Source organism: Cygnus atratus, chromosome Z (assembly GCF_013377495.2).
Source record: "Cygnus atratus isolate AKBS03 ecotype Queensland, Australia chromosome Z, CAtr_DNAZoo_HiC_assembly, whole genome shotgun sequence".
NCBI classification, from domain to species: Eukaryota; Metazoa; Chordata; class Aves; order Anseriformes; family Anatidae; genus Cygnus; species Cygnus atratus.
This window is the reverse complement of record NC_066396.1, coordinates 3,928,235-3,956,193: the sequence shown is the minus strand read 5'-3', so window position 1 is coordinate 3,956,193 and position 27,959 is coordinate 3,928,235. Positions and strand designations below refer to the sequence as shown.

Below are 27,959 nucleotides of genomic sequence, written 5' to 3'. Positions count from 1 at the left end.
TAGATGCGAATTCTCTTAGCTTGTGATCAGGTGAGTTACCTTCTGGAGCTGTTTGCTTATCTCCATTGACCAAAAAAGCAAGTCTAGTGGGTCTCATTCAGACCTCCATGTCTTTTTAGATGTTTATTTTCAGTGAGAATCCCATTTTTTCCTTAACAAAACACATTCAAACGAAGATAATTGCCAAAGTGTTGCTATGGCTGTGATTGTCAAAGAACATAAGTACACATGCAGTTAGCAGAGATACGACCTTCTGTTTTTTTTGACTGGAGGGTGGCATATTTCTGTGCCATGTGCCACCAGTGTCAAGGAGTCAGCTAAGCTATTTTACATGCCTTTAAATGTTATTGAGATTATGAGTCATAATACAATACTCTGTGGTCTTCCAATTTCCTTTAAAACACTGAATCATACATTTGCAGATGCTAAAGGAACATTAATTAATGAGGTTTATGTTAACAGACATCTTGAGAGGATTAACGTGCAAAAATTAGATAACTAAGTGCATGCCATTTAGGCTTAAAGTGCAACTCCCGCTGTGTTGTGTGAAAATTTTATGCAGAAAAGCACCTGTATTCTCCATAGTGCAACAAACTAATGGGGGACTTATTAAGCTTTACTAATTCAATATACAAAGTGGCAGCTACAGGACGCATGCGTTTACTGCTCTCTGCATTTTAGCAAGGACGGCTCTTCAAAGGGAATAAGCAGAAAATGGTCTGGGGATATTTTACTGGATATCCAGTAAGCAAGCTGAGAGAAAAGAAAATCTGGAAGGCCCCTGGCTTCGTCCTAACCAAGCCCAGCCCTTGCTGGGTACAGCCATCAGCACAGGACATTCCACCCTTTTGACAGGGACACACCAGTGGATACGTCCTGCACAGGGCTCCCTTTGGTGACAGCAAGCAACGTGCATGCTCATGAATCCCCGTCCTTGCAAAGCCTCCCGAGACAGGAGGGAATGTAAACTGGAGCTAACATCAGGCTCCGAAGAGCACCCATTACCACCTCTGAGCAAGATGTCACATCCTGCCATGCAGCGCCAGCTCTCCCTAACTCCCCAGCTGTGCAAGTCCCACCCGAAGACTGATCTACAGATTGCCATTGAGGTGAGGAACGCAATCCACAGACCTTCCAAAGGTCTCTAACTCTATTGTTCCGTACTTAGACAACAAAACAAACAGAAAGTCCAGGTAAAAGAATGGCATTACGCAATTCTGCGGCTCAGCTCTCTCAGCTTCTGCATGGTTTGGACTTCGTTTTAAGTCTTTTTGTCAAACCAGGATCCTATTTACCTCTGAAAAAGATGATCTCTTCCTTCTCCCCATCTCTTTAGTGGCTGGGGAGATATGTCCCTTTTGTAGTCTCATCCTCGCTGTAAGGTTACCCTCTGGTCAGAACCAGCAGATGACCACATGTCTCCTCAGTTACTAATGCACACAGAGCATTTCTTCTCAAAAAGAGACTACTCTTTACTTGACTAGTGTTTTCAAGTAAGTAGATCATGAAGATTTAACAGGTCTTTACAGTCTTCCCCGTGCTACTCTTTTTTAGAATTTCAGACCACCACTAAGGCAAACATAAGGAAGCAAAATGCTCCTACATTCAAAAGAGAACTCAAATTTGATAATACCCAAGGTTAATAATTCCAAAATACAGTTCCCAAGCCACTTGTCTCAGTTGAAGCCTTAATTTATTTCACTTGGACCACTGGGCTGTCAACAGACCACCCTTCCTCTTGATATCCTACCTAGCTGTCCATTGCCACGTTCCTCACAGTAAGGAACAGACCTTATTGTAATTGGACTGCAAATTCTTGGGGGCAGAAGTGATCTTTTGTGCAGCATCTTCCAGAGCATCCAGCTCCATGACCATCACACAAAGTGCTAGCACTATGCAAATAACACTACCTGGCGAAATACTGGTCATTAGGATGGGCAGCAGTAGCCAACAGATCCATAAATTCTCACTACCAACAACCACAGTTATTCATTACTTCAAAACCCATTTAAGGCGAGTGACGTTTTGGATCACAGTCTTTCTTCTTTCATTCAACAACAATAATGACTGGTAAAAAGGAACATTGTGCTCATTGCTTAAATGTAATGAAATGCTTTGTCCACCGCACAAGGAGCTAGATCTCAAAGCTTTCTCTGTTTCCTCAGGCAAAACTTCAACAAGACAATTCAAAACGACCACATCATTACTGGCATCCTGTTTAATATACATTGGGGGGTTTGCTGTGGAGTAGCAGGGATGGGCATAATTCAACAGTTATTTCATAAGAACCCAGATTAGAAAATTTATAAGTGGAATGGCAAGTTTGTTGAAATATAGTTCTCCCGTCCACTTGCAAATCCCAGTGAAAAAAAAAAAAAAATCACTTGAAATGAATTTGAACATCTCTCTTGCTTGTGGCATTCTATTTTTAGATATAGGATTTGTATTAGATGTTCTATGGCAAGTTTAATTATATTCGCTAGTTTTATTCATATTATTATTCATATTGTGTTCCTTATGGAAGCCGTAATCATAAATCCCACTGGGCTTGATGTTATACATATTCAAGCCAAAAAGATGGCCCAGCTCCAAAGTAGCTTTGAATTGAAACATGAAATAAAAGATTAATACAGACAAACAGATGGGAAAACATCAGCACAATACAAGGCAATACTGGTCAGCTGAGTAGGCAGGATCTCAACACACTAGAAGCCTGATCGTTACCAAATGCTGCATTTCTCTGTTCAGACCACTGGGCAAATTTCCTGCAGCTCAATTACTTCTCGTAAGGTAATTAGTTTCCTCACAACCACCCCATTTTCCTAGTAAGCCTGGAGAAGACTAGGAGAGAGAGGGGAAAAGAGAAAATAGGAAGGAACAGATTAACATCAAATGTGACGAGGCTCTAGAACTGCCTTTCCATGAAAACACCAGAAGAAGAAACCTGGCTGGTCCTTAGATGTCCAAAGATGGGTCTGGGGTTGCCTGGTGGCAACCAGGAGACTGATTTGATGGTGTAAGGACAGGGGAATGGCACCTCTGAAATACAGAAGGGAATTAAGGGTCTCCATCCCATTTGCTTTGAATGTATAAACTTGAGTTTGCCTTAGAGATTTGCTTCACTCTCCTGTGAAGAGAAGCCCAAATTAGCAAGCCTGCTCCAGAAGCAAGACCAGGGCAGAGGAGAGGGGCAGGACCACCTTTTTTCCCTGACAGGCATCCCTGAAAGGAGACTCCAACTCAAAAGTCTCTTAAGCACACCAGAAAAGTCATTCATTTCTGGTGATACATCTCACACCTCCTCAAGTATTTAGCAGACTCCACAAATAAATCAAAATAACAGAATTAAATACCCATGATCTCACTCAACACCGGCACTCATGAAACTATAAAGTCAAGTCATGTAGCCCAAACTCAGCTCTGGTGTGAAAAAGGAGTATGACCATCTTATTTTTGCCTGTGGTTCGAAGCAGTGGAAATTTTGGTCCAATATCTAGTTGGGGAAGGAACCACGGGCCTTCATAAGCAAGGAGGAGAACCGAAATGTGTAGGGACTGTGGAGAAATATGAAGCAGTCTCTGGGTGTCCCTTGGAGCTGAGTTCATTGAGGGCCGAGCTCCCGCCAGGCTGTGCCTGTTCTTGTCGCATCCCCCAGCCCAGCCCCCTGGGATGTGGTAGATACCCAGGATAAGGTGGACTCTGCATCACCACAAATCCTCGCATTTACACCAAGTGTCTGCCTGGATGTGATGCTACAGCTCTGACAGACGTTTGGGGCTTTTCCTACACCAACTAGCTGGATTCCACTTCAGCTAGACATTGACAGGACTTTCCCTGGCAATATAAAACATAAATCTCCTTTAATCATGGGTACAACAGCTACCAATTCACAGCTTTGTTCATAAACACCTTTTCCTCATTCTGTCTGTCTCTACAGCCAGTGAATATTTTTGCAATTTTTGCAATAACAAACGTCCCTAGCTGCTTGACCAGGCACAAAATTTCCCTAATGTTGGCATGTGTGACTGTGTTTGGACACACTTTGGCTAAGGCAACGTTTCCATTTTCACCAATTTCCCTGGTAGCCCAGTGGCCCTCTTCTGTCCTCTCATCTCTTTGACTTGCTGGGTTTTGTGATCAGACCTCCCTTGCTCCATGACAGCACTTTCCACCTGCGGGTCTCACGGCATGTTTGGAAGCATGCACCAGTTGAATTCCGCAGTGAACAACCACTGGCTGAAATTTGTGCAGCCCCTGAAAAGGCTGTATAAACTATGTGGCAAAGGTCCTCATCCTGAACCCGCTGAAGCCAAGAGAAAGACTTATAATTGACTTCGGTGGGTTTTGTGTCTAGCTCGTGAGCATTCGATTTCTGAGGCTGTTGATCTGTTGCCTTTCATGAGCACTAATTTTACTAATGTATTTTTCAATGCAGTTCAGCTATCACTTGGATAATTTCAAATCTGCCAAGTCAGATGGATGTGCTGCATGCCCCCGTCCATAAAAATGAAAGGTCAGCCACTAATTGGCTTCAGTTTAAGCTTGGTGACTTCAGAAAAGTCCTTTTCACAGCCACCATATTAAATTTATGGATAGATATATTTGGATCTATTTATTTCAACAACAAAATTCTCTGGTTTGCAGCCATTGATTTTATAAAAGAGATAATAAAAGTGTAATGAGTATGGAGATGCAAAAGTGGAAATGACACCGAGAAAGTAATAAACATTAAAATGAAAATATAAACAAGTCTATAAACCAAACCCTCAAGACATTTGCCATGTGTAATGTAACTTTTATACCTCTTACTTCATAATGCATAACTTTCATAGAAAATTAATTTAATTCTTTCACTAACCTTACCCAACCCCAATCAAGTAATAGGTAGCAGGAAAAAACAATTATGTGCGTACACAGTAAACTTTCATTTAGTTCAAATGGTGATTCGAGTATTTTGATTGCATAATAAAGACCTGAAATCCATTTTATTTTACCAATAGCAATACCAAAATTCCAGTAACTCCATTTTTTACATCAGATTGCTCGGATGCTTTAACCCTGCTTAAGCTTCTAAAGCAGGGGTTTTATAGTACACTTATCTGTGCTTGCCTCTGCAAATTTCATCAGCTACTTTTTCTGTGATTCAGAAATACGCTGTAAATATGGGAGCAGCCTTGCTGGAGGGACTGGGCGCACGGCCAAAATTTGCAGCTGGATGCGAAAATGAGAAGAACCTCTGGGTCTGAGCAGGCAGAGAGGAGAGGGCTGGCCAGCATCAGCCCACCCCAGGTAGGACAGCCCATGGCACCTACTGCCAGCCCGACCCTACAGCTCGATGAATCGCCGTCAGAGCTGGGGAACCCGGCGGGAACGGAGATGTCAGGCAGGAGGCACTTCCCAGGGTGTTGCAGCAGGTGGCCAGGATGGAGGAGAAGGGCTGAAGAGCTCTTTAACCCCCCAGGTCCCGTCCCTAGCTCTTGTCAGCGTGATCGCTGCTTCACTCTGCAGAGGGAAGGACTGGATCACAGAGAGACTGAAGTCAGTAGGCTGAAATAGGGGCGTTTGATCCTTACACCTACCCAGAGATGTGTGGCTTGATTTTCCTCCTTCCTAAGCCTCCCTGCCTCCTGCTGACTTCAACATACTTAAAACCACATGCGCACATCATAAAATCACACTGATTGTTAAGATGTACAATTACACATATTTCCATAATCACTGGCAAACATGCCAGCCTTAAATGGTCCTGCTCTCAGGTTCCCCACCTGTAAAACAGAAAACAAGGCATTTCAACGTGCCTTTCCAGGGCAGCTTCTAGAGCCAACTGAGGCCTTAGGTAATGGAAGACGAAACATTATCAGAAAGTCCAGAGATAAAAAGAAGGTATATGCTGCAGAAAGTATTAAGAGGCTTTCAGAACCAGGAAAAATTGTTCTGTGTTAATAAATCCCTGAAGGTTTTGCTGCCCTTGAGTTCCAGTGACACGGCTGAGATATCTCCAGCCATGTAAAGGCTGCAGTTCTGTAAGTGGCTTTGCTGACTGCCAAAGGCAAGATCTACATTATCATGATTCATATCAATTAGTTTTTAAAACTGATGAAAACCCAAAAGCTTTCGCTCAGTGGGTGGCCTGTTCCAGTGGCTGAGTGACAGAGGACCACAGAGCAATCCATGTTTCCTCCGACTTCACGGGGCTTTGAACAGAGACCCAATGGCTCTGAGTCACAGGCCAGCTCGGGAGCTTAGGACAGACCCTGTGGGCACCAGGAGCCCTCAAGCTCCCACATCTCTGAGAGAAACCATGAACTTAATGCAGGTCTGATATCAGTGTTGATAACACTTTTTCCCTCTATCTCCCTCATTGTCAGCTCAGTTCACACAAGGAATTCTTCCATCTTTGGCTGGAAAACTCCATAGGAGCAGTGTTTCTGAGCAGGCCTGGTCCCAGCACAGCGAGGCCTGGTCCCAGGAGCCAGCCGCGGGCCGGGGCAGCTCGTCCAGCTGCAGCTCGCTGCCTGTGCCCCGGGACGGGAGCCGGGGAGAGCTGGCTGCCAGGTGGTTGAACATTTTGGCAGGCTGTCCGCAGCCCAAAAGATGAACATTTCTGGCTGAGAGGGACTCCTGCTTGCCCTCTGCCTTGTGAATGTCTGCTCTTCAGGGAGCCAAATACCTCGTGCCCCAAGTGCTGGCCAGGGCATCTGTCTCAGGACATGCCAGAGGGCATCAAGGTCTTCGCAAGTGCCCAAGTCCCCTCACACCATCCCATGTATCTGGCTGTAAAAGACTGCTCAACTTCAAAACTAATTCCCTCTTCCAGACTCTCAGCTTCTTAAGCATTTACAACTTAAAACACTTATCTCTCCCATTACCTCAACCAACTTGTTGATATGTCAAATGAGGAACATGTTGGCAAGCTGGCTGCAAATGTTTCTTCTCATTCCCCTAGCATGTCCAAAACATACAGATTACGCCATCCTGAACTCACATAAACTCCCAACTGTGTTTATTTCAGAGCTGTAAAGCTGACTTGACTTTTCAAATTGATACAAAGAAATAGAAACAAATCACTTTACAGCCTCCAAGTTGGCTTCTGCTGCCCAAACAGCTTTCTTTGTGCCTTGGGCCTCAACAATTCTCCACCAAACTGGTCTGAGCACAAGCCATGCAGATGAGTTAGTTCTCACACACGTCATGTAGGACTTTTCACACTCAGATCTTTTCTTCTTCTAATTTTCAAAGATCTGGCTTTCTTTAATCACTCACATACTTACTAAGGATCTTGCCAACATCCGTTTAAACCAAATGATGTCTTCTTAAATGATTCTGGGTCAGGCCATCCAAAAAGCTATCTTACAACTTGTACTTCTAGTATAATCTATAATGAGAACTGTGTGAATAATTGCTTTTTGGTTTTAATGATTGAACTCAAAAAAAATGGAAAAAAATAGCATTAGATGAGTCTGAAACCATTTCATTTTTCTCCAAGGAATGAAAACAAGCACAAAAACACAATAAATGTTTTACTGCGGTACGTTTCTCCTTTGAAAAATTATCACTGAATTTAGCTAAACTAGGCTTTAAAAAACAACTAAATCTTAACTCTTTGATTTTCCCTCCCTGCATTTGATCTTTTTTGTTTTCTTCTGACAAAGTACTCTGCTAAATACAGCTGTTATTGCTATATGTGGAGTGACCTGAAACTGCTTTTTTAGCAATAAAATGCATCTTTCCCTCAAACAATATTGTTCTATATCCAGAGAAAGAGACAGAGAGGGAAATCTAACCTTTTATTCTCTTCTCACAGCACAAAACAAAGTGATACATTACTCCTTCACGAACATTTTAGCCACGATGCTCTAAAATCTTTACTAAAATCTCTCTGTTAGCTTCTGAGGTAGGCTCTGCTTTATCACCCCTAATGGCAAAAAGGGAAGACTGGGCTCTGTGGCTTTGCCAGAGGGACAGCATGGATGGGAACTCAGAGTACCCAGACTAGAAAGCAGTATTTACTCAAGGTGGGGCATGAGGATCACTCGGGATTTTGCTTATACCACGGATGTGGAAAACATAATCCATGGCCCAGAGATGACATATCTGATGTCAAGGACAACATTATTGATAGTGTGTTTCTTTCATTGATGGTGTCACCATAGCATTTCAGCTATTCCTAGAAACACAGGAAATCCCAGAGCAGCCTCATGGAGAAGTATTTTGGTGCATAACAAGGACCCTTGAGTGCATCTTGACCCCAAATCTACCCTTGACTTTGGCTCCAGACGAGGCCTTCAGACTGAGGGATTCAAACCAAGTGGAAGCAGACCTCAGCTCTTCTCTTTGCAGCTGGCAAACTACAGCCAAACCCCTGGCTTTCCAATTCAACTTTTCATGACCCTCCAAACTAATCACAACCTTTGCACTGGCCTCAGTACAACTGGCAAATTTATATTATAAGCCTCATTATGCATCCTTTAGTCTCATAAACCCTATATTACCCAAGCACTGGCTGTCAACAAGGCACTCAAGGCCACACAAGCCTAAGAATACAGCACTTAAATAAGCTGACACTAGTTAGACATTTCCTCCACACAATTGGGAGCCTTCATTGAAACAAAATGTTGCATTTTGAGCATTACAATAGAATCTAGCACTAAACCTCACCTTGGCTATAGATAAGTCATATTCTTCCATGTGAAAATTCACTGCGAGTGAAACAAGCTGATGCAAACTATATTTTTCTTCACCGTCATGCCAAAGTTCAGCTATAAGCTTGGATCTGCAATGCTTCTTTCAAGTCCTGTAAAAGTAACTTGAACGATAATATAGGGAATAAAAAAGGCATAAAGCACCACAGAAAACTTGAACTTAAGGTATTCAAATAAAGTGATACCAATGCTCTCCATCACAGGAAAAGCACATTTGAAAATAACCACAGCTCTGTAATCACCAGTTTCGTAAGGGTTATCCCTAATCTAAGACCAGCCTCTGTTAAGAATACATATTGAGCACAAATTCACAATAAGGCAACGAAATCAAGTGAGATCAACAAAATTCAGCTCTACTTCTCATTCTGCAGCAATATTTTTCACAACCAGAACCCCACCTGAAGGCTATTTCCTTGCAGGCACACACTGATAACCAAAAACGAGGAATATAGAATTTTATTTTTAAAACATACAGATCCTGAAGATATGTGTCCTGAACAAATTCTAAAACTTCAAGTTGTATTTTAATTTTTAAATAACTTTTAACAAATAAAATTAAATTTTAAATTCCCAAGACCTGCCACCATGCTCTTCCAAATCCCTTCAACACGTGCAACTAACCATAAACCTGACCAGCCTAGTGGTGAGCCCCAAACTGGGTTGCCTGCCCAGCACCGAGAGGGAACAGGGTGTTATTCACACACGTGGGGTGAAGTTGGGAACACGTCTCAGACACCAACACATTTCCACCTCTTTCCAATTGAATAATTGAGTATGAACTACAGAAACTGGCCATGACTTTGGCTCTGCTTCCCTGTTCACATGCCATAACTCTGATTAGGTCTCTAACTCCCAATCCCTCTTTCGCTTTCCTCTGCATGAATTGGCCTAATCCTGGCTCTCCATCTTTTCTTCTCTGGAAGTCCAGCCTGAATATATCTCCAGCCCTTGGCTGGGCTCTTTGCAGTACATACACTTGCAAATGAAACACAGAAGGAGGTCTGGCAAAATGCTCTTATGTCTTTCTGTCCCATCCCTTTCCTCACGAGCATCAGTGCTTCAGCTAAAATATATCCCTGCACAAATCTGAGTCTCATCCATCCCCTGCACTGAGGGCAGTAACACCGCTCCCAGTGTTCACTCCCCCTGGCCCCAGCTCCCACCGTAGCCAAGACAAACTGGTAAAAAATGCCCTCAGTATGGAAAAATAAATCAATAAACTGGGATGTGCAGCACTGAATGTCACAAACCATAACCCCGTTTCTAAGTTCATAACTCGGTCTCTGGAAAACAAAAGGCACATTCTGATGTTGGCTGAAGTCCTCAACCAGGAGCCCGTTTGGCACTCGGAGATAACATCGCATGTCCACTGGGAGGGCTGAACTTCAGGCAACACCTGACACAACCCAGCTGGCCTTAACATGAGCCAGCAACGTCCCCATTGCCACCCAGCTCACGAGGCACGTGTGCATCACAGTGCCCTGAGCAGTTCTCCCAGGTAAGGTCATCCACCTGGGATCTTACGTATGACAGACACTTAGGGATGTCTGTCCAGGTCTGGGAAGCGCAAGAGGCTGCAGGGAACTGAGAACTGGGGCTGAGATACAGGAACCAGAGAGACAGAGATGAAGGTTATAGGAATGGAAGCAAATGTGAACATTAATGGGGCCACCACAGCTCCAGCTTGTGCTGGGGCAAACTCAGTGGTGTGCCCTCAGTTAAGATACTCATGTGCTGCAGTGCGCACACATTCCAGAGATCCCCCAAAATGAATCTTGCAAACCCCATAAGGATGCCAGGAAAATAAGCACTTACACATCCCACTTTCTCCTTTCAGTATTAGGGATGGGAGGTTATCCCAGTACCCCACAGTTCCTTTCAGAGGAGGCCCTCACAAAATATCTTTTGACCTGCCTGATGAACCATTTCCCTGGCATTTCAGCTTGGAGGGCGAAAACTTCCTTTGCCCCCTCCACAAATCTCCCATTTAATAGCTTCGCTGCAGTTCCTAGTCCACATGCTCCATTCATACAAGAATTAGGATTAAACTAATTTGTGCATTTGTCATCTGACCCTCTCAGCCCTCAAATTTAATTTAAAAACTTTTTTCATTTCTGATAAATAATACCCGCCGCTAATTAGAAACATCATTTAATCAGGTTTCATGTGCTTTCAACCTTATTAGATCCTTGTCACAACCCTGTGTGTGATTTGAGCATCCTGCTTGAACACAAACATATTGCCCACCAAAATATGCCAAAGACATCTTCTGATGGTGGGAGGTATTTGATGTTTCAGTTACACAATATTACAGTTCTCACAGCACAGTAACAAAGCACCAGGGAAAAAAAAATATATATATAGCCACAAAACAAAGAACTCCACAGAAATGTGGAAATCTCAGGACACAGCAATTTTCTTCTGAAAATCTCTAATGCTAGTCAGCCTCTAGTGTTCCAGTTTTTCATTTTGAAACCACACTTCATTTTATTTGTAACTCGATATTACAGATATATTGCATTTTAAAAGATTAAAGCAAAATGGAATATTCTGAAAGACCCCAAAATTAAAAAATAATCATCTTTTTTTTTTTTTTTTTCTTGTTGGAGATCTTTATAAAGGAGGGCATTGCTCTGCCTCAGCAGAACACCCCATTTTTAAATTTCCAAATCCTTCCCAAAATGCCAGCTGTTCTTGACGCTCTCAGGCTGTAACTAGGTGTGCCTCGTGACACAGTCGTAGCGTGCAGATGCGGTCAGTGCTGGGAGGTGGTGCAGACCTGCCCCGGGATGCGCACTGCTTCAGTAGCGCGTGGAAAGCCAGCTCGTCCCTGTAGGAAACAAGCCCCCATCTGCTCACAGCGCCAGGAACAGCTTTTATGTACAACAGCACAAATCCAGAGCAGTTCCACTGAGGTTGATGGATATGACCCTTCTCTCGCTTATATTAGTGGCATTCTATTAACTACAGAGGGATAAATCTGGAGATGAAAACCAGACTCCATCCAGTAAACGCTGGACTCGTGCAGCTGCAACAAAAGGAAGCCCGGGCCGTGGAGCGGTGCCAGGGTCTGCCAGGAGCCTTGGCAGCCGCTGAGTTGTTATCTGCAGCTCTTGCTCCTCCGCTTCCTCCATCTTAGGGTCTGATATAGAGGTCACTGGCATTATAGGAGTCCCTCCACTACGTTTTCAGAAGGCTTAAAGCCGCTTCTCCAGGGCGCAAGTGCCATTCGTCTGGCTCGCGAGCAGCACAATCCCTGCGTGGGTGTGGATGCAAAGCCCTGTGCCCTGAAACGTGCCCTACTTTCCCATTTCATTCTAGTTGATAAGCTCCAGTGCTGTTAGCAATTTGGGGAATTTGGCCTGTCGTCTGTAATCTTTGAAGTGTAAACTTCAGACTCATGCAAAACAGAGAGCAGAAGTGATGTCTGTATTTTCAGGTGAGCAAAGCTGCAGACTTCAAAGGTTCGGTATTAGCCTGTGAAGCTTCTTAAAGATTGTCACCCGAGTTTCTCAAAAGCTGGCTGCAAATGCACATGTACATCCAGATAAACGTATTCTTTGATCTGAGTGATAAAAACAACTGTTTTTCTACATGTAAACTCCATTTTTGTAAATGTTTATGAACTGTGGGAAATTATGTCTCTGCCAGAATTTAAAATAAAATGATTCAATGGGTTTGCTTTACATTTACCATTCATTATGCTCACTAACATTGCAGGAATCCCAACGGAGTTTTCAGGGAAGGTTCACAGTGTTGTAGTTACCAGGGAAACACATGATAAATTGTAGCTATCTAAAAAAGAAAATCCCCGTTAACTTACTATTAAAGAGCAAGCAATGTGAAATATATGGAGAAATGCCTTTACGGTTACCCCATTAAAATGCTGTGTGTTTTGTTTCAAGTTTGAACCAAATATTGGCCAAGCTCTGACATTTTTATTCATTGTGAACAGCACCTAGCACGTTACAGCCTGTGGTTTACCACGCGTTGTTAAAGACAGTCCAGTACTCAGCTGGATCAACCCGGGAATAGCAGCCACCATGTGATTGTTCCTGCAGTTAAAACATTTACAGGCAAAGCTTTCTTGGAGAGAGGCTTGGTTCTTCCACGCTCAGCTAAAAAACGGCAGCATATTTCACACCAAAATGAGGTTCTTTTGCTGATGACTTGTACAGGTTATCTGATACCAGCAGAAGGCTTTACAGGTTTAGTAAGTAGCTACCTCTGTCTGCTATAGAAATGGCTTCCAAATATATATTCTACATTCGCATTTTGGCCTTGGGGCACACTTGTATGCACACAAGTGACATGGGTCAAAGATCACTTGGATGGTGGTGGAGACATGGATCCTCCAGCCCCACCGTGCCCTTGGTGCTCCAGGGAGTGAGAACACCAAAGCTTCACCTCAGAAGCCAGGGGGAGATATCAGAAAACTTTTATTTGACCTCAGGCAGCCCCGCTGCTGCAGACTAGAGGGGAGGTTTAAGAAGTCATCACCACCCCTAACCACCACATCTCGGAGGGAGCCAATGTCCTCACAGCTCAGCCTTTAGGACTGACCACAAGAGCTGCTCCAACTTCATTGCAACACAGACTTCCTAAAAGCACCTTGAGTAGCAGCTGAACTAAACCTGGTTTCTTCCACACTGAAATATCCTAAAAGCATGTTTCCTTCCTCATCCTCTTGTTTGTTCCCGTCATTGTAGTATCTCAGCCAGGCAGAAGTAGCTCATGTTGGGACATCTAAGCTTTGTCCACCAGAAGAGCATCCATTTGGACATGGCCTTGTGCAACTGGCTCTGGGTGACCCTGCTTGAGCAAGGGGTTGGACCACACGACCTCCAGAGGTCCCTTCCAACCTCAACTCTGCACTTCTATAATCCTTAGAAATATTAATGGCAAAAGGAGCCAGCATTACAGGTCAGATGGATGTGGAAATTAACCTTTCCCCACTGGTGAGACAGAGCAATAGCGGGTTCTGAAAGTGAAGACATGCAGCTTATGGTCAATGGGAAGGAGAAGGACAGAGCGCCACGTCAGAGTGAAGGTTGGGAGAACGGTGATACAACAGAGCAGGAATGGCTGCTAAGCCCAGAGAGATGGATGTGCTAAAGGAGAAGAGGTACGATGAGAGATGAGGTGAGGGCTTTAGCTCCTTAGATGAATAAAACAATCAGACTTCAAAAGCCAACATGCAGAAAGAACCTGCAAGATTTAGGCACAGCCTGGATGCGAGGCTCTACACTGAGCAGAAAGAGCAGCAGAGTTACAAGATGGGAGAGGGGTGATGACAGAGAGCAGCAGGAAAAAATGGAGAGGGAAGCCCCAGGGAGCCCAGGGGCAGGGCTTTTCCATGGCTCATCCACGGACCCACTCCTGCTCCAGGTCAGACAGGATGGAAAACATCTCAGACCACCCCTCAGTTCTCCAGCCACAGCACAATGTCTCTTCCTTTGCAATAAATGGCTGGTCCTGCTTAGGATCACATCTCTAAGGCCATAACCCTTTGGGAGGTGATCACAGGGAAACGGGGGGCTCTTTGAAGGCAGGCACAGGTCCCATGCCCTATCTCAGCTCCAGGTCACTTTGCTGGCTCCTCTGAACACCCAGCTCTCTGTGCACTGTAAGGGAGCTGAGGCACCCCATCAGCAGACGTCTGACACCATGCAGCTCCACACTGTGGATTTTGCCCTGGCCCTAAGTCAGTGCCATCAAGATGCAAAATAACAGAAAGAAAGTCTGAGGCAGATGAACTAAAATGTTGACCTGTTTTATTTTTCCTCTCCTTATTTTTATTTTATTGGTCTATTTCTTAAATTCATTTCTAAAACAAGCAGACCTTTTTTTGTTTGTTTGTTTCCATTTGCAAAGAATTTTTGAAAAAGAGTGAGAGACACAGACACACAAAGCCAAAAAGAAACAGAGGATCCAAGCAGAGAGGTATGTGTTATTGGACAAGTGTTTAATTTATGGAACTTGGCCCGCAGAACAAGAGTTTGAATTGTACTTCAATAAGTGGAGCTCTTAGAATAAATGTGGCTTGTAAAGTTGTTTTACAGTCTGCTTTGCAGAGCAGCCAACACCTCATGGAAACCTTTGAAAAACATTCTGTTTAGAAGCCACGGTGTTTATATTTCATATTTTCTCTATTTGTTTTCCCCTCTGGTTTTATAACTGAAACCATATGCAAGAAAACAGGATTTTTGCGTCTTAAAATATCTACCTGGTCTGACTACTTTTATTATTAAAAAAACAGTGAGCGTTTTGAAAACTCTTTATACGTTAGATGCTCAGTTCAAACATTAGCATGTCCTTGTTTGATACCCCAGTCAGCTACAGATTTCCCAGGTGACCTCGGGATAATCACTTTGGTGAGATTCATTGTCCCTCTCCCTCCATATACACGATGCAGCTGTGTGAGCTGTCTTTCCCATCGCAGACAGCAAATGCAACAGTTTATGACATGATTTATCTGTACAGGATGGGAGGGGATGAACCATGCTCTAGATCCATATATTGACCAGCTCGTCCCCACTATAAAGGTAAGCTGCTCAGATGCAGACCCTTACACTGGAGATACCCATGGCTGGTCACTTAGGAGACCTGTGGTAAGGAAGTCAAGCCCTCCTTCTGCACTGTCACACGTATGTATGCGTAAGTACAGTCGCTACAGGAACGGTATCAGCACGCTGCCTACCCAAGATGCTAGGACAATCCTTCAGCTATATTCTGTGCCTCCGTTGGGCAGGCTGGGAGATGCTGCTGCAACAGGGGGAAATGAAGAAGCAGTAAAGAAAAGTACTGCTTTATTAAATACACAGACCACGAAAGGAAGATACAGAAAAACTCCAAGACTATATCATAACAGCCAAGCATCTAAATCTGGATGTAACAGTCATATGTAGTCCCATAAGTTAAACAATCCCGACTGCTAACTATTGCGTGGCAGTTGTGTTTGCACAGATATGACAGAACTGCTCTGGAAAGTGGCTTCATTTAACGCCTGTGATGGAAAACAAGCTTACCTGCATGCTGTGTTTCTTTTGGGTCCGTTTGTTTGTTTGCTTTGTTTTGTTTATTTAAAGGGCTGTGTCTAAGTGTTTTGTACCTCTGTGACTGGGCTGCATTCAGCTTCCATGACTGTTCTGAAATACCCTGCTCTGTTCATTCATTTTGGTGTCACTGATCCCTGGTAGAGCTCTGCTCGGTAAAGCCATTACGACTCAGCCAGGCATTCTGTCACCATCCCAAAGTTTTGCCCTCTAGCTGTACGCTATTTTACTTTTCTATTTCTTTGTGGTTTCTTCTGAGACCAACATGCTTTTACAAACTGCTTCTTTTCAAGGCCCTTGCAAAGCCACGTCCCTTGAAGTCAACTCTTCTCTGATCACCTCTATGCTTTCAGCCCTCCCTGCTCCCCTGCTGGCTCCTTTTAATTTCCACACCCTGGAGCCAGGTGACACCATGGGACTCCAGCTAGAAAGAACTAAGTTTCTACCCTGCAAGATTACACAGCAAAGCTAGAAATCATGATGAGAAAAGATTTGCATCCTGAAAGCGAATGTGCTAACCCAGTACTTGTTTAAGCACCTTGAAATTTTAAAGCCAGGATTTTCATTGCAAGGAGGGAGGTTACAGCATGGGCTCACAAAACCAGGGAAGGAGGAAAGAGCAAATGCCCAGCTTTGGCTTCAGGTATCCTGAAGGTATCCACTCACACCTTGGTCATGCACCGTCCCAATACTCACTGCCCCCTCATACTGTTATTTGTTTGTGGGGCCGCCAGATCTCTGCAGGCTGTGTGAGGGTGCGACGCCATTAATGTTTTCTCCAGTAGCAAAAGCCAAAGAGAAACCCAGTGCTTTCTCTAGGAGGCTTAAAAATACGAAGTGCTGTGCTATCATTACCTTGCACCCCAAAAGCATGCTGTAACAACAATCTGTTTGGGAATGATTGGGCACAGGAAGGTCCAGAGATGAGCCCCAAGCACTAGGCACTGCCCTGCAGCCTGACAAATGTTCCTACATGCAGGATAGCTCATTACTAGTGATGAATCAGTGTTTGCTGACAAAAGGCCCTTTTCTCAAGGAATTCCCCATCAGCCCTAGGTGTGCCATAAGTGATTCAGGCTCTCATTACCCCTGATTAGCTAATTGTTCAAATGATTCCTCTATTATTCCTGGAGCCTGTACCACTGAGCATACGCCTGCCAACAGACAGGTGCTCACTGCAAAGAAATGTGTTTTTCCAGGGTGACTGCTGCAGGGATTGCTGTGCCCATCCCAGCTCTCTGGGATCTCCTCTAGCTGCTTGCAGCCCCTTGGGCTGCTCTACTGCAAAGCCTTAAGGGTCACTGCTGTGCCAGTGCAGAGGATTTCAGCATCCCCATATCTTTTTGGCACCACTCCCTCCCCCAGAAAATTGGTAATTCTTCAGCCACCTCCTCCAGTCACGTCCCAGTTTGCCTCCCCAGCTGAGGTGGGTGAGCATGCTCCTTGCAAACAGAGATTTAATTCCCTCCTGATCCACAGGGCGACAGCAAACAGGAATCATGAGACCATAACTTTTCTTAGCCCCACAGCTCGGGTGCCCTTCTCGATGCAGATTACAGGCCTGTTACGGATGGTTCAGTGATTTAAAGCACTAGCCTGGGACTCCAGATCCCTCTTCCATAAACTTTAAAGTTGACCTTGGCAAAAGCTCTTAGGCTGGAATTTCGCTCACCTAAAAATAGCCCTCAAAGCTCAGCAGCCAGGCTCCCTCTACAGCCAGCGGAAAGAGAGAGGCACCCCTTTATCCACAGCTAGTATAGGCACATGACAAAAGCGACGTGAATTGCTCTCCCGAGGTACTAGCCTCTCTCTGTACCGATGGCAAAAGGCTCTCACGTGACTGCTTTGCACTTAACCTCTACTAGTTAAGCTATGTGAGAGAGGGCAGGAATTTTAAGACATATACAGGTCCCATATCGCAATTTCAGGGGGAACAGAGCAACGCGGTCCCGTAAATCCGGACTTTAGAAGCTCTGCAGGGACATTTCCCCTTTGTAAAACCCAGCTGTATTTTTTGAGGTAAGGTTTAAAATGAGCATGAGACATTCAGGTGCCAAGAAAACAGACAGCTACTCAGTACTTATTCAATACTGTATCCCTGCTGGTTAGAGCTGCACTCTGTTGCTGGTCATGGATATTGTTCGCAGCAAAAGGGCATCCCTGTGACCTGGCGATCCGAAGAGATGCTCCAAATACCTTTCTACAATCCTCCTCACCCTCAGGATCAAGCAAACAGTGCTGTTAGGCTCAGCTTTGACAGCTACAGGTAACTGCACCGCCTGCCAGCGGGCCCAGCCCCAGCCGGTGCTGGTGCACGAAGGGCACTGCGAAGAGCCGTGTGCGGTAGGGACGAGCTGCCGGCAGAGAGAGCCAAAGCACAAGGCAGCAAGCGCTGCCTGACGCGCTTCCAGAGCTGCATTTAGCATCGTGCTGCCAGGGGTGAAGGGAAAACGCCGTCTGGTGGTCAAGGATCTTCTTCCCAGGGCATCCAGAGCCACGGATCCTTTTCCCATCTCCCAGCGAAACGGCCGCCCCGCAGCCAGGCATCCCTCCCAGCCTGCCCTCCTCACACACCAGCCTGCCTGAGCTCCCAAAAACCAGGCTCCCACCAGGAGGTGGTGCCCATATCCCACAAAACGCGGGGAAAGCTCTCGGTGAACCCCTCGAAACCCACACAACGCAGCTCCGAAGGCGTCACCTGCAGTGTAACTCCCTGGGGCGCGGTGTATTTTCTCTTAAGGGTTTCTATCCAAACGGGCTTTTTAATGAACAGAGCCCTGCAAATGTAATTTGGAGTTTAATAAACACATAATTTTGCCTGGATGCTCACCGGCTAATTAAAGAGCCTACAGCCCAGAGCTCTGATGCTTGTCTTTGCACAGAGCCACACTGGACGCCAATTTCTGCGTAACACTTTGATGCTGCCCCGGTTTGCTCGTGGTGATCTATCAAAGGCAGATGTGGGATGGGGAGCACGGCAAGGCTGTATATTTGCTGCAACGTGTAATAGCTCCAACTCAAAACACCAGAAGGGGCACAGGCGCTGTATTTTCTTGTCTCCTGCTGCCTGCTACCTCACTGGCAATTCGGGTTGCTTCCCTCCAGCAGGTCAGGCAGCACTGGCCAGCAGGCAGGCACTGCTCGGTTACATTTTGGGCATCATGTCCCCTGTCCAACCTGTCACATGTCAGTGTGGAATGTTGCAGGGGACCCATGCCACGTCCACGTTGCCACCTCACAGCTCTGTGCCACAGCTTCATGGGAGCACTGGGTCATTTCCTGGTCCTCATCCCCAGGAGAAGACAACCAGAGCAGGTACCCGCTGTGCGAGGTGGCAGCTCCCGCTGCTCCCAGCACTGGTTCAGGCAGGTGTCCTCTCCATGCAGCGTTCCATCTTTGAAAAAAGGATATCACCAAGGGGCTCTAACCTACAGCAGAAAGTTGCCAGAGCACAACCCAAGAGGTTTTCTAACACACAAACTTTGTGATTTACAGTCCCCTCTTTTCACCACCCAAAGGAGATGGAGCTCGGAGAAATCGCAGTGGCTGGGAGTCCTGGCGAGAGGAATTTGTACGCAGAGCAGAAGCCACGAACCCAGGACCTGCTGGGGAAGCATGGAAAGCAAATCCACCGAGTCTTCAAGTATCTCACAGGAGAAATGAAAGAATACGGAGAGTGGATGAAAAGTAAGCACGGGGATGTGTTTGGGGCTCTCTGAAGGAGCGAGCTGGAGCAGCTGCGTCACCATCAGCACTCGCAGGGCTGGGGCACAGGGCAAGGGGCTATTCCTCCTTCTGGAGAGGCATGGCCCGAACTCACTGCCAACTTCTGGCCTTTTAGCCCAAATTGCTCTATTCTCATGAAAGGAATCTCACTGCATGCTCTTGCCATTACCATGGCTGCACACAATTCAGCACAGGCAAGAAGATGTCTTTTACACTTAATCAATTATGTCATTAGCATCATGTTCCTGACAGCGGTGCCAAGAATCACATGTCAGGGCTGGGAGTTTGGTCTCGTTTGTAAGTGCTTTGGATCAGCAGCCATCTCCTTGGCCACGTGTAGGCTGGCAGTGGGGACTTGGCTCCTGCATGTGCAGGCAAAGGCTCTTGTATAACCAGCCTTTGGGGAGCAGTAAGCACTGTGGGTGTTTTGTTCCGATAAAGTACAAAGCAAGTCCTGAACTCAAAAGGTTTACTGTCCAGGCAGGAACTACACATGAGCAGATGGTCTGTGTTACCCAGAATTACTGGAGATTAGGGACTTTGAGAGACTATGCAAGACTGTGGGTTCTCTGTCAGGGCTAGGTTCGTTAGCAGCACAACTCCTGCAAGGGGAGAGAGTAAGAGAGAGCTGTGTGCAGCCTGCTGGGCTGCGCGGTGGCTGGCCATCCTTGGTGGTGGAGGTAGGCTGAGATGCCTCCATGCAGGGGGCTCAGCACAGTCCCCAGCCACAGGGGTATGTTTCCTCTTTGTTTACTCCAGTGGCCCGTGCTTGGCAGACCGCTTTTATTACTCACTGTCCCGAAAAGCTTCCTGCCCCTGCACACTGTAACCGTATTTCAATACCGTTAACACTGGTGTCTAAAACCAAGAGCAGTGCTGATGTATTTCATAGCACAACAGCAAACTTTAGTAAGAATTCCCAAACAAGCCCAATCACTTTTCTCGAAGGAGCTCATTCCCTCCTGGTTGTAACTGCCTGGCGCCCCATCAACACACTGCCCGAGGGATGCCTGTGGAGCCGTCCCTTAAGTCACACTCCAGCCTTTTGGGAGGGCTCTCCCACAGATGTTGAAGAGATACAGGGTGGTACTCAGCCCTTCTGAGATCCTTTTTTTAAGCTACTCTCCTCAGAAAACAAGTCTTGAGACTCAAACATAAATACAACAGAGAAGGGAAGTGGAAAAGGGGGTGAGAGGAAGTAGTTAGGAATAAGATTTTGCCCAGATTCAAGAAGTAGCCTGGCACTTTGCACTGTGCCTAATTAACAATGTAATCTGAGTGACTGAATTAATTTTAAATATTTACAAAGATGAAAAATGTATATACACATTGTATGAACATCTTGTACATGCAAGCATGCCTTCTTTTTCTTATCTTCTCCTTACACCGTGCTTATCAACACACAGCAGCACAATACCATTTACACCTCTCCCTCAAACTTGGCAGTAAAAGCCTTCAAGTCAATTTGCAATAGAAAAGCCAGCAACAGAGCTCCTGCAGTGCTGCAAGACCCTCCTCTGCCCACGGAGATCCCTAGGAGCACCGTGCTGAGATATGCTCAGACAGCCACGCACAACCCACCTCCCCCTGCACTCACCTGAGGCACTCGAGCTCAGAGTCCATTCGCCCTGTCCAGGCTCAGTAGGCTTCTCTGAAGAGCAGTGGCCTTTGTCCTTTGGAAATGCCTCTTTTCTCTGAGAACAGTCTGAGCTACAGTAACTGTTGTCTTCATTCAGGTTCTTCACTTCCAAAGTACTTTTATATATAATATTTTTAAACTTTGCGACTTTGATCCCATCTCCTGTATATAGTGTGCCTCCATATTCTGGATTGCCAACTCTCTCCCTAAAACAGCAGAAGTGTTTCTTTTTATATTTCCCTATTCCCACACAGATTGCTTTCAGTCTTTGCCTAAGTCCCCCTCTGTCTGAATTATACATAGAAAAGGGTCTATCTCCTTGTTACATTTATAGCAGAATCTTATGCAACCTACTGTGCAAGAAAGACTATTTTTTTGACCACCATAAACTACTTTTTATGAATCCCTCCATGGACTTTATAGCAGTGCCCAGTCCACCCCTGTTAGCTTTTCAAGTGCCAGATGCAAAATATCCTCAGACAGCAATAAATCAGAGACCATTTTTACAGTCCTGTTGATACTTCGCCTCTGTTCTGTAGCCAGAAAGCAACTGTAGAGCTGAGCGTGCTTTGAAGAGGCCCTGCTGAAATGATGCCTTATCACCAGAAATTTCATTTGATCTCCTCCAGATAAGCCCCTGATGGTTCAGCTGGTGGACTGGATCTTGCGAGGCACCTCCCAGGTGATGTTTGTCAACAACCCCCTCAGCGGGCTGTTCATTTTAGTGGGGCTTTTCATCCAGAAGCCCTGGTGGATGCTCACGGGCTGCGCTGGATCAGTTGTGTCAACCTTAACAGCACTCGCCCTCAGCCAGGACAGGTAGGTGGAACCTTGTGGCTGGGATTATCATTATGGTGTCAGGAACCTGCTGACGGGTCACAGCCTCACGTTCAGGTGTACCAGAACCAGCAAACCAGCTTCCCTTGTGGGTGGCATGGAAGCAGTTAGGTGAGGGCAGAGCTGTGGTCCAGGAGGAGCTGGCTTGCCCTGATAGTTGGCCATCTTTGTGATACAGGCAGTTGTCACCCGACACTACCAGTCACAAGTTTTCTCTCTCTCTGACAGCCATTAAGATTTGGCATCATCACAGCCATGTGGGTCATTTCCAACACATTGAGCCCTCTGGATCACCATGGTTCAATGGGTTCCACACTGCCTCCTTTCTCTGCTCACCAATCCAGCATTTTTTCATCCTCTCCCCACAGTCCTTTTTCCAGAAGGAGGGCATTTTTAAGTTGCATTTCATTGGGTGTCTGTGACAGGTCACCCTCTGCCTTGCAAACATTTCTTTCCATCACAGATCAGCCATTGCAGCAGGGCAGCACGGCTATAACGGGATCTTGGTGGGACTGCTCATGGCTCTCTACTCTGACAAAGGGGACTACTACTGGTGGCTTCTTCCTCCTGTGGCACTTACATCCATGGCCTGGTAAGCATCGCTTCTCCTAGGGACAATTCTCAGAGAATGAGGAATCCTGCTATGTGCATTTTAAACACATTGCAAGTCTCCTTTGCCCAGTCTCCTACATCAGTAGGTCCAGCCATGGCAGTGCTGGAAAGAGCATCCGTTGATGCACAGAGCTTGTCAAACACCTTGGTAGAAGGCCGAGTGCACTGGCAAAGCTAATCACAGCAGAAGGACAAAGCAGCTCTACTTCAACACTCTGCAAATGGCCCTCATCAGCAGACGACTTTCAGGGTGGGTGTCATTGCGCTCAACACCCCAACTGTCCTTCCTTACCCAGGCACTGAACTGACCTGGAGCTCTCCCTCAGGCTGAATTCAATCTTCCCCGTCTCAGATCCGCAACCAGTCATGAGCAAAATTAATTCCTCCAAGTAACTCCAAATGCCAGACAACATCCGTTCAGGATTAAAGTTACCATTTCTAAATACAGACCTTAACAGCACTGCAGAATCTGTTTAACAGCTTCAACTGAAATTAATTCGAGAGTCACATTTTAGTCACTGTTAGTGATAAGATACAAATCATTATTGCATTTCACTGCTTTTAAAATCAGATTTTTCAATATTTTATTTCATTAGTCACTCTCAGCGAAGGTCACTTTGTGACACCCTCCCAAAACCCAGAACATGTTGCAAGAATGTTTAGTCTGTCTCGTCTGCCAGAATTCCCTGAGGCTTTTTATTCAAAATTTTCCGTATTCTTCTAGTTCATAGGACTTGAGGGGAGAGCTGAAACACTTTAAAATTAGACATTTCAGTGATTTTTTTCAACTGGTACTTTGTATTTCAGCTTTAGAAGTCAGCATTTCTTTAATTGTTTCTTTCTTCCTGACAAGATGTGTAACTGGCAGAAGCTTTGTATTTCAACACAGAAATTAGGACACTGTTTTCACTGAAGTGGTGTTTTTTCTTTTCCACAGTGACAAGGAAATCTGTAACTGCTCTGGAAACCAAATTTGTCATAAAAGAATAGGCTTCATCTGAGAATATAAAATGAGAACAAAGCATTTTTCCACTGATAGTATCTACACAACAGGACACGAGATGTTGCTTTTGAAATGCCAAATACTTTGGTTTTTTTTTTTGGTGGTGGATTTTTTTGTTTTGTTTTGTTTTTCCTTTGTGTGTGTGTTTTTATTTTGTTTTGGTTTTGTTTTTAATATTTTACATCTCTTAATGAAGATTTTCTGTCCTGCCTGATCACCTCTCCTGCTTTATTCCTCTTCCAGAACTGTCTTACCATTCTGGTATCCCCCAAACTATTTAAACACACAAAATGCAAATTATATAATTCCTTATTCGCTCTTGTCTCCTCAAGACTGGAGCTTTTTTCACCAACCAGATTTTTCCATGGCTGTTCCTGTGGTATTCCCCAAAATCTGCTCTTCTGTTTCTTGCTCCATTTCTCTACAGATGTAGAGGCCAGATCACCTTCTTCCCTGCAGGCCTACATACAGTTCTGGATGCATTTCTCCATTGGCTTCCTGAGCCTGGTGTAACTAGCAGAGTACCTGTACACTATCCAACTTTCCTAAGAGGACAGCATGGTGTTTTTACCACCCATTGTTAAGCGAGGTGCAGATCATGGCTGCCTCCTCCAGCCGCTGGGGCCCAGATCGGTGCCTGGGATCCAAGGCCTCTGCCCAGGCTGGGGGATGTGGCTGCTGTTTTCCCCTTTGCAGGCCCAGCCAGTAGCAAACCTGGGCATGTACCCCAGGGACATACAAGGTTTTGCGAGTGAATTTAGTGCCAGCAGCCATCCCCAGGCACAGGTGCTGTGACCCATGGCCCTGCTCCAGCCCTCACTCCTCCCTCACGCCGGTCCCCCAGCAGGTGGTTTGGGAGCACACACCGAGGCTGGGAGGAGAAGACCCCACTCCTCCAGCAGCTGATGGAAGGACCCCACTGGCTTCCAGAGCTGGCACCACAGCCTGGGGCCTACACCCTCGGCCTGGCTCCAGCAGCTGGCACTAAATTCACTCACACACACACAGGTCCCACCGTGTGGGACACACACATGGGAGAGAGTGTGAATGCACAGAGTGATTTGAGAAAAGATTTAATGAAAAAATATAAGAGCACAGCACAAACTGCAGTGACCAGGCACAGGGCTTGAGCAGACAAGCATACTGACTGCCCCATTTTATACACAACCAGCCCTTCCCTACCCTTTCTACCGACTCTCCTTTGATCCTCCTGCTCCTCTTCCCCTGCACCCCCCCCATGGCACCCAGTTTCTGCACCCTCCCAGTCTGGGTCCCTCTTATCAGCTGCAAAGTACACGTTGATCTTCCTGGAAGTGGATCTCTAGTCAACTTGTGTGACTGGGAGGTTTGTTTCTGGTAATTGTCTCCATTTTACTTTGTCAGGTCCATGTCTCAGCATTCGGATTATTGTTCCCTCTAATTTTTATTATTATCCCAATTTAGAAATCCTCAGTCAGACAACCTTGCTTGAATCAACATCCCCACATTCCATCTCTTTCTTTATCAATTTGTACAACTGTATCTGATCAGTGTCTGCTTCCATTGATTGATCAGGACCTCTCTGAGTGGTTGTTCCCCTTCCCCTTCACCCCCCTTCACCCCCACCCCCCCATTTTTGTGTATCCCTTAGTCAGACATTTTTTTCCTTCAAGGAATAAACAGTCTCACACTACAAATACCCTTACATCCAATAATTGGATGTGATAATTGCTGTAAAAAGACAAACAGCATTCTCTAACTTTTGATCTGATGCTGTCTAGAACATGAAACTACGCTTGTGTTTATGTGAGCTTATGACCAAAGTGGTAGGATGTTTCACCACTCTAACTATTATGAACAAGCTATACTTGTTTCTTTTCTTCTTTTGTACTCAGTCCAGTCCTGACCAGTGCTTTGGGATCCATCTTCAGTAAATGGGACCTTCCCGTTTTCACTCTGCCCTTCAATATTGCAGTGACTTTGTACTTGGCAGCCACAGGACACTACAACCTCTTCTTCCCTACAACCCTCATCAAGCCTGTAGCATCAGTGCCCAATATTACCTGGACTGCAATCAATGTGCCTCTGGTAAGTTTCATCCCAACTAGTTTATGATATTTCATTAAAAATGTGCGCGTGAAGACATTCAGCTCTGGATAACAATTTTGAATAGGTCAGAATGGGCATATGATATGTACAGCCTGTAGTAATTCACAGATAAATGTCTTGGCTCAGTTCATTTCATAGAAGACAGTGCCCTAAAAGCCTCAGGGACAGTCCTGGCTGATCCAGCAGAAAGGCTGATCAAGGCTGAGGGAAGAGAGATCCTGAACTTCTCACTCCACCTAAAGCTAGACTGCCCTAGAACATGGCTCAAGTACTGTTGACAGAGAAGTACATCTGGATATGCAATCCCACTGTCCAGATGTGGTTAAAGGGCTATCAGCAGGACAGTCAATGACAATATCAAAAGAGGGAAGAAACATCATATCAAAGGGACAGAAACTCATTTACAACCAGTCCCCACAGGCCAGATCTAGCACTGGAAAAGGTCTTGTTACATTCACTCTCACAAAGAAACATGAAGAAAACTGGTATATTTCATATAATATATAATAAATCAACCCCACCACAGTACTACTGTCTAGGAAGGTTACAGTTTCTCTTTCACTAAGGGCACCCCCAACAAAACAACATGAACAAATACACGGAGACCATATTACCATCCCAGAAGAAGCAAAAGTCCATCTTGAACTTGAGGAAGTTCAGACCAAACAGTGAACTAATTCTGCACTGAAGGACAAAATACTCACATTTACCCAGCAGGCTCACTCAGAGCCAGGATTGCTTTCTTTCCTTTCTAAACATTAGCTTGGACGAAATAATTGTTGTGTCCTTAGAGTTAGAATAACATGCCCTTTTCTGCTGGCTGCTGCAGCTCTTGCAATCCATCCCAGTCGGTGTTGGGCAAGTGTATGGCTGTGAAAACCCCTGGACTGGAGGTATCTTCCTTGTTGCACTACTTATCTCCTCCCCACTTATTTGCTTGCATGCTGCAATTGGATCTGCAGTGGGGATGTTTGCAGGTAAGAAATATTTACCAAAGTCATTTTTGTAACTAGAGTACCTTGACCCAAGCTGTCAGGAGATTCTGTCCAGACTTAACAGATGAATGGGCTTAGATATACTTGGGAATACACTCCCATCCTTGAAAGTCTCTCTAAATTCCAAAGGTCTTACTGAAGGTCACTCAACATGGTGAAGACAAGAACAAAAGCATATTTTCTTTAAGCTCTGAAATTGGTAATAGATTTTGTAACTCAGGTGGGTATTTGTTCCACCTTGATGAATCCCATGGAGATAATGATATTTAAAAAAAAAAAAAAAAGCTAAAGAAATAATTTCATTGATCTCTTGCCACCAGAAGTATGCTAAATTACAACCACAAGCAAAGATCTGCCTCAGAGCTAACCAATCAATGAGAACAAACACTTTTCTACTACGGAGTTCATTCTATCCTGCTGCAGATTTGTAAAAGATGCTCAATGAATGCTGCCCAAAATAGCCTGTCTCTGGGAAACAGTCTTAAGTTAAGACAGACAAGATCAATGCCATTTATCAGAGCAATTTTAATTAAAAAAAAAATATGATGAAATAACTGTGGTCTGAGGCAAGTACCTTTAAAAAAGGTGCAGACATGCAACATTAGGTTCTGATTTCTGCTCTGAAGAGATTTATACAAGATGTGATCTGCCTTATATTTGTGTTTTTAAACAAAACTATCCACAATTTGTACAGTTAAGAGCAGTTGGAAAATTTTGTACACATGACATTTAATCTAGAAGAGAAAGGTCAGGGGAAAGTCTGTGGGAATAATTGTGGTGAAAAGGAACAGAAGACGAATGAGGACATTATAGCAGGAAATGCCTTGATCTTAAAAATAAGGTGGCCTGTGTACTATGTATTGTGCTATCCTTTCTATTGGTACTCCTGAAGCCTATGAGAAGTCCTGCAGAAGTACCTATGACATCAGGTTTGGAGCAGACCCTCAGCTCCCATCCAACTAGAGAATTTCCACAGCAATGATGGAGTGACCACATTTAGTATTTTAGCAAAGGTCACTCAGAAAAGATGGAAAATTCTGCTTCCTCCCACAAAAAACACTCAGCCATTCCTCTAATACTGAAGCTCAGGGTATGCATGAGCTTTAAACAATATATGTGAGCACAGCTTTCTGCAAGCAGGAAAGCTAAGCCAGAAATCCCTCATGCACTCCAGCTAGATCTTCTACCTGGAGATCTGGGGGACTAACCACAACACACTCAGGGCACAAGCAGGAAGTCTTGCCTAAAAGAAACCTTTCAGACCGGGTCAAACACCAACCTCAAGGACATCATCATAGCACC

At 45.1% G+C, this 27,959-nt stretch overlaps 1 protein-coding gene across 1 annotated transcript in view; it reads left to right on the top strand.

Annotated features, from left to right (window-relative positions):
* SLC14A2 (solute carrier family 14 member 2) overlaps positions 1-27,959 on the top strand; it is a 234,754-nt gene that overhangs the window by 171,857 nt on the left and 34,938 nt on the right. Inside the window, 5 exon segments of the mRNA XM_035559961.2 lie at positions 19,253-19,444; positions 21,752-21,941; positions 22,423-22,551; positions 25,449-25,641; positions 26,492-26,639. Of these exon segments, the coding sequence (XP_035415854.1) occupies positions 19,279-19,444; positions 21,752-21,941; positions 22,423-22,551; positions 25,449-25,641; positions 26,492-26,639 (826 nt within the window). The 5' untranslated portion in view covers positions 19,253-19,278.